Source organism: Lactuca virosa, chromosome 3, assembly GCF_052849685.1.
Source record: "Lactuca virosa cultivar CGN04683 chromosome 3, Lactuca_virosa_CGN04683_v6, whole genome shotgun sequence".
NCBI lineage: Eukaryota > Viridiplantae > Streptophyta > Magnoliopsida > Asterales > Asteraceae > Lactuca > Lactuca virosa.
The window spans coordinates 58949864-58961992 of NC_136428.1; the positions used below are offsets into that span (position 1 = coordinate 58949864).

Sequence of the window (12129 nt, forward strand, 5' to 3'; positions counted from 1 at the left end):
TGGAAAAATGTATACCTAAACATATATTAATTATATATTAAAAATATAGTAAATATGGATTAAAAATATGTATTAAAAATACAGTAAATATGTATTAAAAATATGTATTAGAATTAAAGAAAAACGATACATGTTTTCCAAGGCGTTGGCGATCCGTAGAAACTCGTTCCTACTTAAACGAAATCTTCTTTTGAACTCCTTTGACCCGCAGACACAATTATCCGCAAAGTAATCACGATATAGACGTTCGTGTCCTTTTTCGCGATTTCTGTTTAACATCACATGTCTTGTTAGTGGAGGGGTCGGGTCTGGTTGTAATAGCTCGTTGGTGCAATACCGATACATCATAGTGATGAATATATCATCATCGGACGAATCGAAAGGATCAATAGTTTTTTTTTTGAAAAGTTTTGAAATTATATAGAATATAAAGAAAATAGAAGAGTTGTGTGAATTGAAAAGGATAGATATTATGTCTTTATAGGTAAAAAAAAATAATCTTTTTCTAAATATTGTTGGGTTAAACGGTCACAAATAACGTTCAAAAACAAATTAGCCAATCAAATTAGCCGTTTTATGTCGTCCTCGTTACAACCCGAGATCACCAAAACGAGTTTGGGGGTGGTGTAGCCGACGTTAAGACGTTATGGCGCCACCTCACCCATAACGGGAGCACAAATGCCCCATATCGATTTGTTGGTGATTTTAGTGTCACCATGTCATTTTAAGTAACTGGAACTAACATGTGAGCTAAAGGGTTTCATAATTTGTATTATAATATATGTATGGGGTTGTGCAGAGTGCACACATGTATAAAATCAAATTAGAAATTGGTTCGACGACTAGTCAGGGGTTCGGGGGCAGCGCCCCTGGGTCCGGGGTTTTCAAAGGGGCAACGCCCCTTTGGCGGGGTCTAGGGGCAGCGCCCCTAGCGGGGTCCAAGGGGCAAAGCCCCTGGCTGGGGACATAGTGGAAAATTCAATTTCTTGAGGATGATTATGGTAAAACTAACAAAACTCATTCGTTTTGATAACCTAAAATTCTCATTAAATCCGGATTATCCTGACTTGCTTCCAAAGCAACTAATGACGGTCCAACCCTAATAAAACCCTAATCTCGTTTAATATATAAACGACTCTTCCTTCTTATAAGAGGGTTACGAATTTTAGCTCTCGTTTTCATCAAGCTCTCACAGAATCTCTCTAGCAAATTGGCTTACGATTTCTGTGCCTAGAATCGTAAGTGCCCACTTGGATTATCTTAGGCTGAATTTCTTATAACCCAGACATAGAGTAGAAATATCAGTTCGAAAAGTGTTCTCACAATCCAAGTTGGTACGCAAACCCTATATTTTCCTACACGATCGCTGTAAAAAGACGATGTTGGGAACAAAATTTTGGTCTCGTTGCTGGCCCCACTTATCTCAATCTTCACTCCTACGTTTCTCCGAAACGCACCAACCACGTCTTGTTTATTATTATTTTTTTTTCTTTCCCCCCAATTGGACCCTTACTGCCGATCCAATCCACGAGACATGGCTTACACCTGTAACAGAGACATTGAGCGTTTAATGAAATCAGAATCAACTGATTCTGCTCTTAAGCTGTTCGACGGAATGCCTATACGAAACGCAGTTACACGGGACACAATAATTTCGTGGGTTTCAAGAGGAACATTGTCCTTCTACAGTCAAATGGTTTCCCAAAGAGAGTTGAGTTCATCTACGTTTTCGACTGTTTCTGATGTATATCAAGGACTTCAAGTTCACAGCACAATGATTGATTGTTCTTGGTTCATATTTGATAGCGTACGTGGGAACTGCATTAATTAATCTTTACATGAGCATGGTTGTTGTCAGTTTTACTTTGAGATTGTTTAATGATTTACAGAAGAGAAATGTGGCAACATGGAATCATTTCCAGAGTGGTTTTGGCGAAATTGGAAGATCACAAAAGTGTCAAGTAGTTATGCACTAAGAAAAAGAGTAACTGACATTCTGCCAGAGAGGGGTCAATAGCATGGAGTCTTTTTGACATGTGGAAAGTATTTATGCACTAAGAAAATGTTTGATGAGTGAAGCAAAGATTTCCAGGAAATGTATATTCTTACACTTGAAGTGTTGGACATGTGGTAAATCTTCCACCTTCATGTACTTCAAAGCCAAGCCAAAGCCAGATACATTACCATAAAACTGACCATTTTAGCATTAATCTATACATATAAATTAAAATATCATGTCTTCATTTGATTTCTACACATCAAAAAACAGCATTCACAACTTATAAATCATGAGCACTCTTGTATTTATTTATTTTCTTTCTCTGTCTCTGTTGTTGGTTTGTGAGTATGCAGAAAGCAATTTTTCTGACTCACTGGACATGCTTGAGGATAAAAGTTTAAAAATAGAAGATGATTCTGACTTGCCATCATGGTCAGGTGATGAACGTGGTGTCAGGGTTCTTGTGAATGTTGATAGCTTTGGTGCTGTTGGAGATGGAGTTTCTGATGACACAAAGGTGAATATGAATATATATAGTCTTTCTTGAGTGTATTGATCAACTCATTAATAGGATGCTCTCTATTTTGGTGTATTGTTACATAACAGGCCTTTGGAGATGCATGGAAGGAAGCATGTTCTACAGCAACAGCAGTGCTTTTGGTTCCTCCTGATCGAACTTATCTTGTTAATGCAACAAGATTTAAAGGACCTTGTGCTGAAAATCTAATCATTCAGGTAATTCTAGTACATGCTTTCTTTTTGTTTATTAATTCTTGAATTTAATTTGTTATATCAATGTTGAATATTGATACAGATTGATGGAACAATTGTAGCACCAGATGAGCCCAAAAACTGGGATCCTAAAAACCCTAGAATTTGGCTCTACTTTGCTAATCTCAAAGGCGTCCTTTTCCAAGGAGATGGAGTTATAGATGGGTCAGGAAAGAAATGGTGGGCTGCATCTTGCAAAAAGAACAAGACAAATGTATAAATTAATCTTTTTCTTTCTTATTTTTTCCAACTTAACCAATATATAACACTTTTTGTTTTTTGGATTCTCTACAGCCTTGTGTAGGAGCTCCCACGGTAAGAATTCCAATTTTTTTTTTTCTTTTAGTTTAAAATTTATGAATGAAGTTTTAAAATGGAAGGATCTTGATACAGGCATTAACAATTGATCAAAGCTCAAATATAGAGGTGAAGGGCATTACTGTCCAAAACAGCCAACAAATGAATTTTGCTATTTCCAAATGTGAATCTGTTCGCATCTTGGATGTTTTGGTCTCTTCCCCTGAAGACAGTCCAAACACTGATGGAATCCATCTTACTGCATCAACAAATATAGTTCTTCAAAACTGTAAAATTGGAACAGGTTCTTAATTCTTTTTTTGCATTTTAAATTCCTATATTTTTTTTTAATTTAAAGTTACTGAATCATGTTGTTTGACATGTGATACTTAGGTGATGATTGCATCTCAATTGTCAGTGGTTGTTCTAATATCAAGATGGAGTCGATATATTGTGGGCCCGGTCATGGAATCAGGTTCTTTTTTAAATAAATTTTTTTATTCGTTTTCCCACACAATCTTTTATTGATTTTACAAAATTTATGTTATTACAGTATAGGAAGCCTTGGAAAAGATAACTCAACAGGCTTTGTGACAGCAGTAGTTTTAGATACAGCATTTCTTAAAGGCACTACAAATGGCCTAAGAATCAAGACATGGCAGGTATACTATACAACACTAAACATTTCTTTTCATTGTAAAATTACTTATTTGCCCTTGGTGACAGGGAGGATCTGGTTATGTTAGAGCCATCCGTTACCAAAATGTCCAAATGGTAGATGTAGAAAACCCGATAATAATTGATCAGTTTTACTGTGATTCACCTAAAAGTTGTAAAAATCAGGTCAGTGTTTACGTAGTCTATCATCTTTCACACAACAAAAACAAGTGTTTCCAAGGGTATAATCGTCTTTTTTTTTTTCTAATAACAGACATCGGCTGTGGAGATAAGTCAGGTTATGTTTGAGGACATAAGTGGGACATCAAAGAGTCAAAATGCAATGAAGTTTGCATGCAGTGACACGGTTCCCTGCAACCACATTGTTCTGAATAACATCTATTTGAAGAGAAGTGATGGGAAAGCAGCTCAAACTTTCTGCAACTCGGTTAAGGGGTTTAAGTATGGGTATGTGCAACCATCTGCAGACTGTTTGACACAGTCTAACAATGACTCTGACTCATTCATTAACCTGTTTCAACAAGATGAACTCCTCAAGAGTCACAGGTTGATTCATAGTGAACTTTAATTATGTGTTAACAATCTATATATTGTAATGAGTATGTATGTGTTGAGTTGTGATGACTGATGAGTGTGTGTGTATATAGATGTTATTCTAGAGGTCATTTTGTATATGAACATTACCCGAGGCATTTTAGTGTCATGTGATGTGATTGTGACTTTGTGAGTGGTTTTGGGTGTTTATTTTGAGTTGTAATGAGTGTATATAGTCATAGATGTTATATACATATGTAGTCAAATAATTCTTCATAATAGATATACGTTTCATTCTTTTGTCTTGGTGTTTGTGAACCCCTGGATTCCTTTATTTTATCCTTTATTAGAGGGCATATGAGATATTTGAGAAATGGTTAACATTTAGGTAGTGTTTGGTATGATGGAATCAGGTAAGGAATGGAATGGTTCATTCCATTGGAATGAAAAAAATCTATTCTTTTGCAAAAATAAAATGGAACTGAATGAACTATTCTATTTTGTTAATTTTCATCCCTGATGCAGGGGGTGTTTTTTTTTTTATACCGTCATGGAATGGAATGAAAATATAATCCATTATTATTTATAAAATACATAATTTTGTTAGATTTTTTTATTGTTTTAGTTAATCAAAGTTTTGTATTTTGGAAATAACAAAAAAAAATGTAGTATAACTTATATTGGTTTTAATAAGTTTCAATCATGTTTAAATTCTTGTTTTTTTATAGTTAAAATAATATATTGTATTTACATGTCATATAAAAAAATCATACGGAGATTTTATTCCATTTCTACATGTCAATCAAACATTATCGCTTTGCTTATTTATCTCTTCACTTGCATGCCAGAAAATATAAAGATTTACCATTTTCATACTTGAATGCCATAATGGATGAGATATTAAAAAAAATCTAAATGTTCAATACTTCACAAACAATTACCTTTGTTTCCGTTTATTATTTCTCTAAACATCTTCAACTTTAAATTTAAGTTGTCAAAGCAATGTATAATATTGATACAGATTGACGGAACACCAGATGAGCCCCAAAATTGGGAGCCTAAAAACCCTAGAATTTGGCTCTACTTTTCTAATCTCAATGGGGTCATTTTCCAAGGAGATGGAGTTATTGATGGCTCAAGCAACAAATGGTGGTTGCATCTTGCAAAAACCGTTAGATTTTCAGGGAATCAGAATAACAATATTCACTTGAATAATTTTTTTTAGGATCGTGTTTATCAACGCTTTCCGAAATCTATTATTCATACCTATTGTTTAGGTACACAAATTCAAAAGTGGGATAATCCAAGAACAAAACTAATTCGAACTACATGCCTAATTCAAATCAAGAAACAAATAATACCTTTGATTTGATGTGTTCTTCGAGATAGAAAATTGCAAAGTAATCGAATTTTGAGTATCAGATTGTAACCTTTGCATTGTATTTTCCATCTTCCTTATATAGAAGGAAGTTGGTGGTTATAAGGCGGTTAATCTTCCATTTGGCACCAAAATTGGTGGTCAGAAAGGTAGTTATAAGACACAACCACCTAATTACATCATCATGATGTCAGAAGCGGAACCACGGTTAGCTAGGGACTCTGTCCCTTGGACCACGCAACACTGCCTCTTGAGACCCTGGGTAGGCGATGTCCCCAGATCATCGTATTCCTGAGTTCACATTTATCACTTTGAGTGTGCATTCTGCACCTCCAGTCTCGGTGAGTAAATAAAATTCAGTTTATCTCGATATTAACCATAACTACTCTAAAATATGTTAATAATACTAAAAAAAAAGAAAAACTGATATATAAAAATCTTTTTGCAACTCTATTATGGAGCTTAACATCAATGACGAGTCTAGAACCTAAAACCATATGGTTCCCTATTTAAATGATATCGATAGAAAATAAAATCAAAATAAAAAAAATTAGTTGCGGGTCCGGCCTCTGGTCGTATAAGCAAAAACAAGTTCTTACAATACCTGACGATGTCTTATACATTGATATATTTTCACAATTATATCATTACGAATACTTTTTTTTTTAAAACCGAAACCTATCTCAAAAAATTGGTTAAAAACCGAACCGGTTTTTAAAAAAACTTGTTTTGGTTACAACTAACGTTTGTACACCTTTACCTTGAATATATAGATTATTTATTTGGGCTATTGAAATATAAAATATGGACTTTAAAAATCTTGATTTATACTTTTTTTTTTTCCAAAATATGAAGGTAATTCACTAAAAATAATAAAGGTAGGTCACAATTTTTAGTTTCTATATACCTCTTGCTAAAAAAAAGGTAGGTCTATGTGCACATTGTTTGTTTGATGCCCTCTAATGATTCATTTATCAAATTATTTGAAGAAAAGAAAGTGAAGAGCAAAAGGTTGATTAGTGAATTATGATGATGATTCCTAATTATTCTACTGTAGAGGACATATTGTATTTGAACATTATATATGCATGTAGGCGTTTGAGTGTGAGCGTTCCGGGTATTTATTTTGATCTGTAATAGATGTTATAGACATATTTAGTCTCAAGTTTCTTCATAAAAGATATACATCCCTAACGTAGATATAGCTTGTACTATATATTATAAGTCTATCAAGTAGAATTGGGTATTGAATGCGTCGGATTGAGATTGAGTTCCATAACAAGCACCACATCTATGTTGAGTTGTGATTGATTAGAACACCAAGTGTTTCTGATAATTAAGCAAAGATTATTTGGTGTATGACAGATACGTGTTCATGAGTCGGTCTTTCGTGACTCAAAGGTACGTAACCTTTTCGATATTTTTTAAGTAAAAAAAATTATGAAATTACTCATTTAGGAAAGAAATAGTATTGCTTCTTAAGGTGGTTGCGTTAAACAATGTGTTAAAAGTTAACAAACTAAAAATCATGAAGATTAGGTGGTAATCCATTTGTTACTAGCTTTTTTTAGTCTTTCCAGGCCTACATGTCCCATGAGTACTTACCGTGGGACAAAAGAAACAACCTTAAGCAACCAATTTAAAATTTAAAACTACATAAAAATTGATAAAATGTGACAAGATAGATGCCTAAATTAAAGCAATCAAAGCGTTTTAGGAACTAACAGACGTAAACTTGAGTTTACCAGCTAAACTCATACTCATGCAGAATTATTTGTTTCCTTGTTTGGAATCCGTTACCCTATTCCAATTTTCAAAAAAAAAAAAGTTTACCTTTGACTTACTAATCATTAAAGACGTGATTGTAATTTAAATTTATCTAATTACAAATTCATAACAATAATTGATCCCTCTGGAAGTAAGGTGTTTTGTAACAACGTAAATTTTCAAAACAATTTTTCGTTTTTAAATCATCAAAAACAATATCAACAAACTGTATCCAATGTCATCATAACAAACAAATCCCAGAATCTCAAAACATAATCTCTATGAGTGTGTACGGATCATGCCGGCGCCTTCCCGCGATCCTCGCTAGTACCTGAAACACATAACACAACAACTGTAAGCATAAATGCTTAGTGAGTTCCCCAAAATACCACATACAACACATACGCCTTTCCAGGCCATAACTCTGTAGGATCTTCCGATCCATGTGTCTCAGGGGACTTCCGTCCCGAATCCCGGTAGACCTTCCGGTCCTACCCGTATCGACCTTCCGGTCCGTAACCTCTTGACATTCCGGTCCATATCATCTTGACCTTCCGGTCCTTACCATACATAACATACATAGCACACACACATCACATAACCGCATATAACACATACATCTCATAGCATACAAGACCGTCCGGTCACACATAGGTACCCTTCCAGGTACAATATAGTGAGAAGACTCACCTCGATGAAGTCGGATAACCCTCGTGCTCAACGTCCCGACCTAGCCTCCTCCTATCATTCAAATAACATCCCCGATCAATACTCTCTCATAGTCTCATCTCTAAAAGATTGGGTAGAAGGCCGTTCTACCCCTCCCTGAACTCTCTTGAATCAGTCTTGATCAGAACCCTAAGGTCAACGAAAGTCAACGGTCAAACTTTGACCCGACTCGTCGAGTGCACATGGGCGACTCGGCGAGTCCATGCGGGTCCTCTGAATCCTTCTAGCCTCTCTTGGCTCGTCGAGTCATCCTTCCACTCGACGGGTTTCTCCTGTCACGAATCGCGGGGCAACCCCGACTCGAATCGTCGAGTCCACTTATGGACTCGACGAGTTGCTTCCATGTTCATACTCAAATGACCTTCTAAGGTCAGATCTGCTTCCCTAACTATCAGATCTACCCTTCAAGTGCTCAAATGTCACGTAAAGGTGCAACCTTTACGTGCATGCAACCCACATCAAGTCACAAATGGAGAAATGACTCTAAAAATGGCAACCTAGTCTCCAATCTCTCATTTGCTTGCATAAAGCTGAGGGATAGTGACTCTATGGACCTTTCATGGTCCAGATCTGATGCTATTAGCACAAAGGAGACCTCATACTCACTAGATCTTACATAAAATGGAGGTAAAAACCCTAAAATCATGAAATCTATCATATCAACATGAAATAGAAAGGATTATACCTCCAGAGATGAAATCTCAAGATGATTAGCCCAGATCCAAGCCCCCTTCACGCTCTAGATTGGTGTTTCCTTCTTCCTTCTAGCAAAACTACACCAAAAGTGATGTATTAACCTCTTCTTGCTCTCAAACTCTCCTACTGCTCTCTCTAGGGTTTCTCTGGGATGAAGTGGCTGCAAATGGAGGCCATAAAGGCCTTTAAATAGGGCACAGACCCCGAGAATTAGGGTTTCAAATTACAGCGCGGACTCGTCGAGTCCACCCTTTCTGACTCGTCGAGTCCGGTCATTAATCCAGTCAGCACACGCGCTCCTACTCGACGAGTCTACGCCTCAACTCGTCGAGTCCCTCCCTTTTACTCAAAAGAATAAATGATCAAACATAATACCTGGAAATCCGGATGTTACATGTTTTGTGTGGCGAGCTTCAATGGGCTGTATTCCGGTGGTTGTTGCATTGGCAGGTCGAGGTGTTTATAGTCAAAGTCAGTTGTGTCCACCTTCTAATATGTGTCTGGAAACAGTTGATTATCTCTTGCTACATTGTGAGTTTGTCCGGACCATCCATGAGTGGATTCTCAATTGGTGTGGACTGCCATTAAGAAGTTTCACGAATATCTTAGATTTTTTGGACCTGGCGACTGTAACACCCGGTTTCAGATTTGCCTTATTAATTGGGGATGCGGCTCAATCATCAGCTGCCATGGGGATTAGAGCTTTAGGAAATGAAGGGTTTATCCATTTTGGATGTTGTTGTTGTGATTTAAGTGATCCATATATCTGATTGTGTCTTCGGGAGCCAAGGGTACGACTGTAAATGGATATCTCGCGTTTTGGGTCTTATTCGGAAGGTCTTAAGTCTTGGGTGTGTGGTTAGGAGCGTAGGACTTCTCGCCACCTTTTCGTGGATATAAGGTCGTTGGAAACGGACCTCAGATGAGGAAGTTATGGCACTTTGAAATTATTGGCAATTTTGGTCCCTAATGGAGATACTTGGCAAATCAGCCCATGCATGCAAAGGTGGCAAACAAGTGAGTACGCCAAGCATAGTGCTGGATAAGTGAAACACGGATGCGAAAGACGTACGCCCAGCGTACAGGGTGTACGCCCAACATACGCCCAAGATCTTCAAACCCTAATTTTCAAGGGTTGGCTCACTATTTAAAGCACCTTAAGTCCAAGGGGTGCGCATCTCTTTCATTCTCAGAGCCTTAAACCCTAATTTCGAGTGGTAGCTTCATCCAAGAGTGTTGTGAGCTTTGTGGGTGCATTTTGGGTGGTTTTTGGTGCATTTCAAGAAGTGGAAGCTCAACACAATGTTGTGGTTTAAGGGAGGACTTGTAGATCTGGACTTCTTGCTACATTTTCAGCTCAAAGAAGGTAAAAAGTTCTGAGCTTGATCACTAGATGTTGTTATTTATGAATATGTGGGTTTTTGGTCCCTTTTAGGCCTCATGAGCAAGATCTAGTGGTTAGACACCACTTCAGAAGCTTTGAGTTGCTACTCCTAGCATTTCAGAGGTTATAAGTCCATAAAGTTGTCATCTTTGAGGCTAGAAACCATTCATGCATGTTCTAGATGAGTATTATTGTGTTAAGTTGGTCATTGGGTCCCTTTGAGTCATGCAAATGTATAAAGGTGCCGACTTTATGCATTAAGAGCCTTATTTGAGGTTCCCCGGAAGTTTGGATGCAAAGGACTTAACGGATTAAGTCCTAACATGAGTCTTGAGGAAACAACGAGTATGCCCCGCCTAAGTCGGTGTACGCCCCGCGTACAGAGTAAACCATCCCGTAGGTGGTCAATGCGAGGCGAGGGTACGCCCAGCGTACCAAAGGGGTACGCCTCTGTTTGGGATTTCAGATTTCGGACTTCGGGTTTGGGCCATCTGTTTGGGCCTAGATTCTTGGACCCTAATGGCTATCTGGTTGGTTGTGTTATGGGCTAATTGAAGGATTGGATCATAGGATAAGGCCCAATAAGGAGTCTGGGCCCAATTTGGAAAATTGGGCCATTAATGGGATTGTAAGTACATGGATTTCTTTAGGCTAGCTATGGACATGTATAATGATTCAGAAAAGTAAATGGGCTTTAGGAAAGGCCCATGTAAGGGTTTAGGGCCCAATTTGGAAATTGGGCTATTAGTAGGCCTTTATGGATTTTGGAGTTTTGGGCTTGATTGGTTTCAGAATTGGGCCTTAGTTATGTATCTTGTTGGTCCAGGGGTAAAATGTGTTGGATTAGGTATCTAAGCCCATAACTATAATTGGTATGTACTTGACCCGATAGTAGCATGGTCCATTTTGGGTTGCATTCACCAGAACAATTTGATAGGATGAATATTTGAGAAAGAGGTTATTTGTGATTTATTAATATATTATGAGTATAATATATTAATTGAGAAATCATATTATTTAATTGGTATTGATCAAGAATTAATTTGGAATTAATTTAGTGATCAAAAGAGTCTAATTAAATTGACAGGGGCTGATTATGTAAATCAGTGATACATATAGTTTGGGCTAATGATCCATGATTGATTAGTAATGGACTAAGTTTATATGGAGTCCATGAAATGAATTATTGGATCAAAAGCCTAAGTGTATGAATTAGGGTTTACAAGTGACCCTTGGAATTCTACACTATATATGTAACCCCTTCAACCCTAAACAGGTGACTTGTGTTCCATGAGGAAACCCTAGACGATTTTGGTGGTTCCTAGCCTCTCTCTCTCTCTCATTATCCTCCAATTGTTGGTGGTGTTTTGTGAACTATTTGAGGCATCACACTTGAGGTGTTAAGCTCTTGAAAGGACAACTTCTACAAGTTATAACAAAAGGTAATCATCTAATTAGGTTTTATGATTCAAATATCAAATGTGCATGCTAGTTAGGCTTCATGCTTTGGAAAAGAATATTGCATGTATAACTAGAGAAAACTTAGATCCAAATCATTACGGTTGTATGTGCACCATAGGGATGTTAGAGTACATAAAACCCAACAAAATGGTCATTTTACCCCAAGTAAGGATTAGGGATCATAGTTTGTGTGACATCCCCAATTTCACGACCAGAAAAGACCGATTTAATTTATGCTTTTAAAATAAAATCAAAGTAATCGTTTGATTAAAAGAGTTGCGGAATTTTTTCCCAAAACAAAATATGATAAAAATTTATCAAAGCATTTCTTAAAGTAATGTATTTTCATTATATAACAAAATCTTGGGATGTCATGTTCCGATACAGACCAAAAGCATAAACGGCAGATTATAAGCCTTACAACAGTTATTTACA

The 12129-nt window shown here is 36.9% G+C and overlaps 1 protein-coding gene across 2 annotated transcripts; it reads left to right on the forward strand.

Moving 5' to 3' along the window:
* The first annotated feature begins 1424 nt into the window (after positions 1 to 1424).
* LOC145165781 (putative polygalacturonase At1g80170) lies at positions 1425 to 4579 on the forward strand. 2 transcript variants are annotated; one of them, XM_079084669.1, is made up of 10 exons: positions 1425 to 2130; positions 2437 to 2516; positions 2606 to 2734; positions 2814 to 2984; positions 3065 to 3085; positions 3164 to 3371; positions 3461 to 3542; positions 3621 to 3729; positions 3794 to 3910; positions 3999 to 4579. In XM_079084669.1, the coding sequence occupies exons 1-10, from the start codon at positions 2070 to 2072 to the stop codon at positions 4311 to 4313; spliced, it is 1293 nt and encodes a 430-aa protein (XP_078940795.1). In that variant the 5' UTR covers positions 1425 to 2069; the 3' UTR covers positions 4314 to 4579. The 2 variants fall into 2 exon arrangements, with proteins under 2 accessions (XP_078940795.1, XP_078940794.1); XM_079084668.1 differs by lacking the exon at positions 1425 to 2130 and having other exon boundaries at positions 2149 to 2516.
* Positions 4580 to 12129: the final 7550 nt, after the last annotated feature.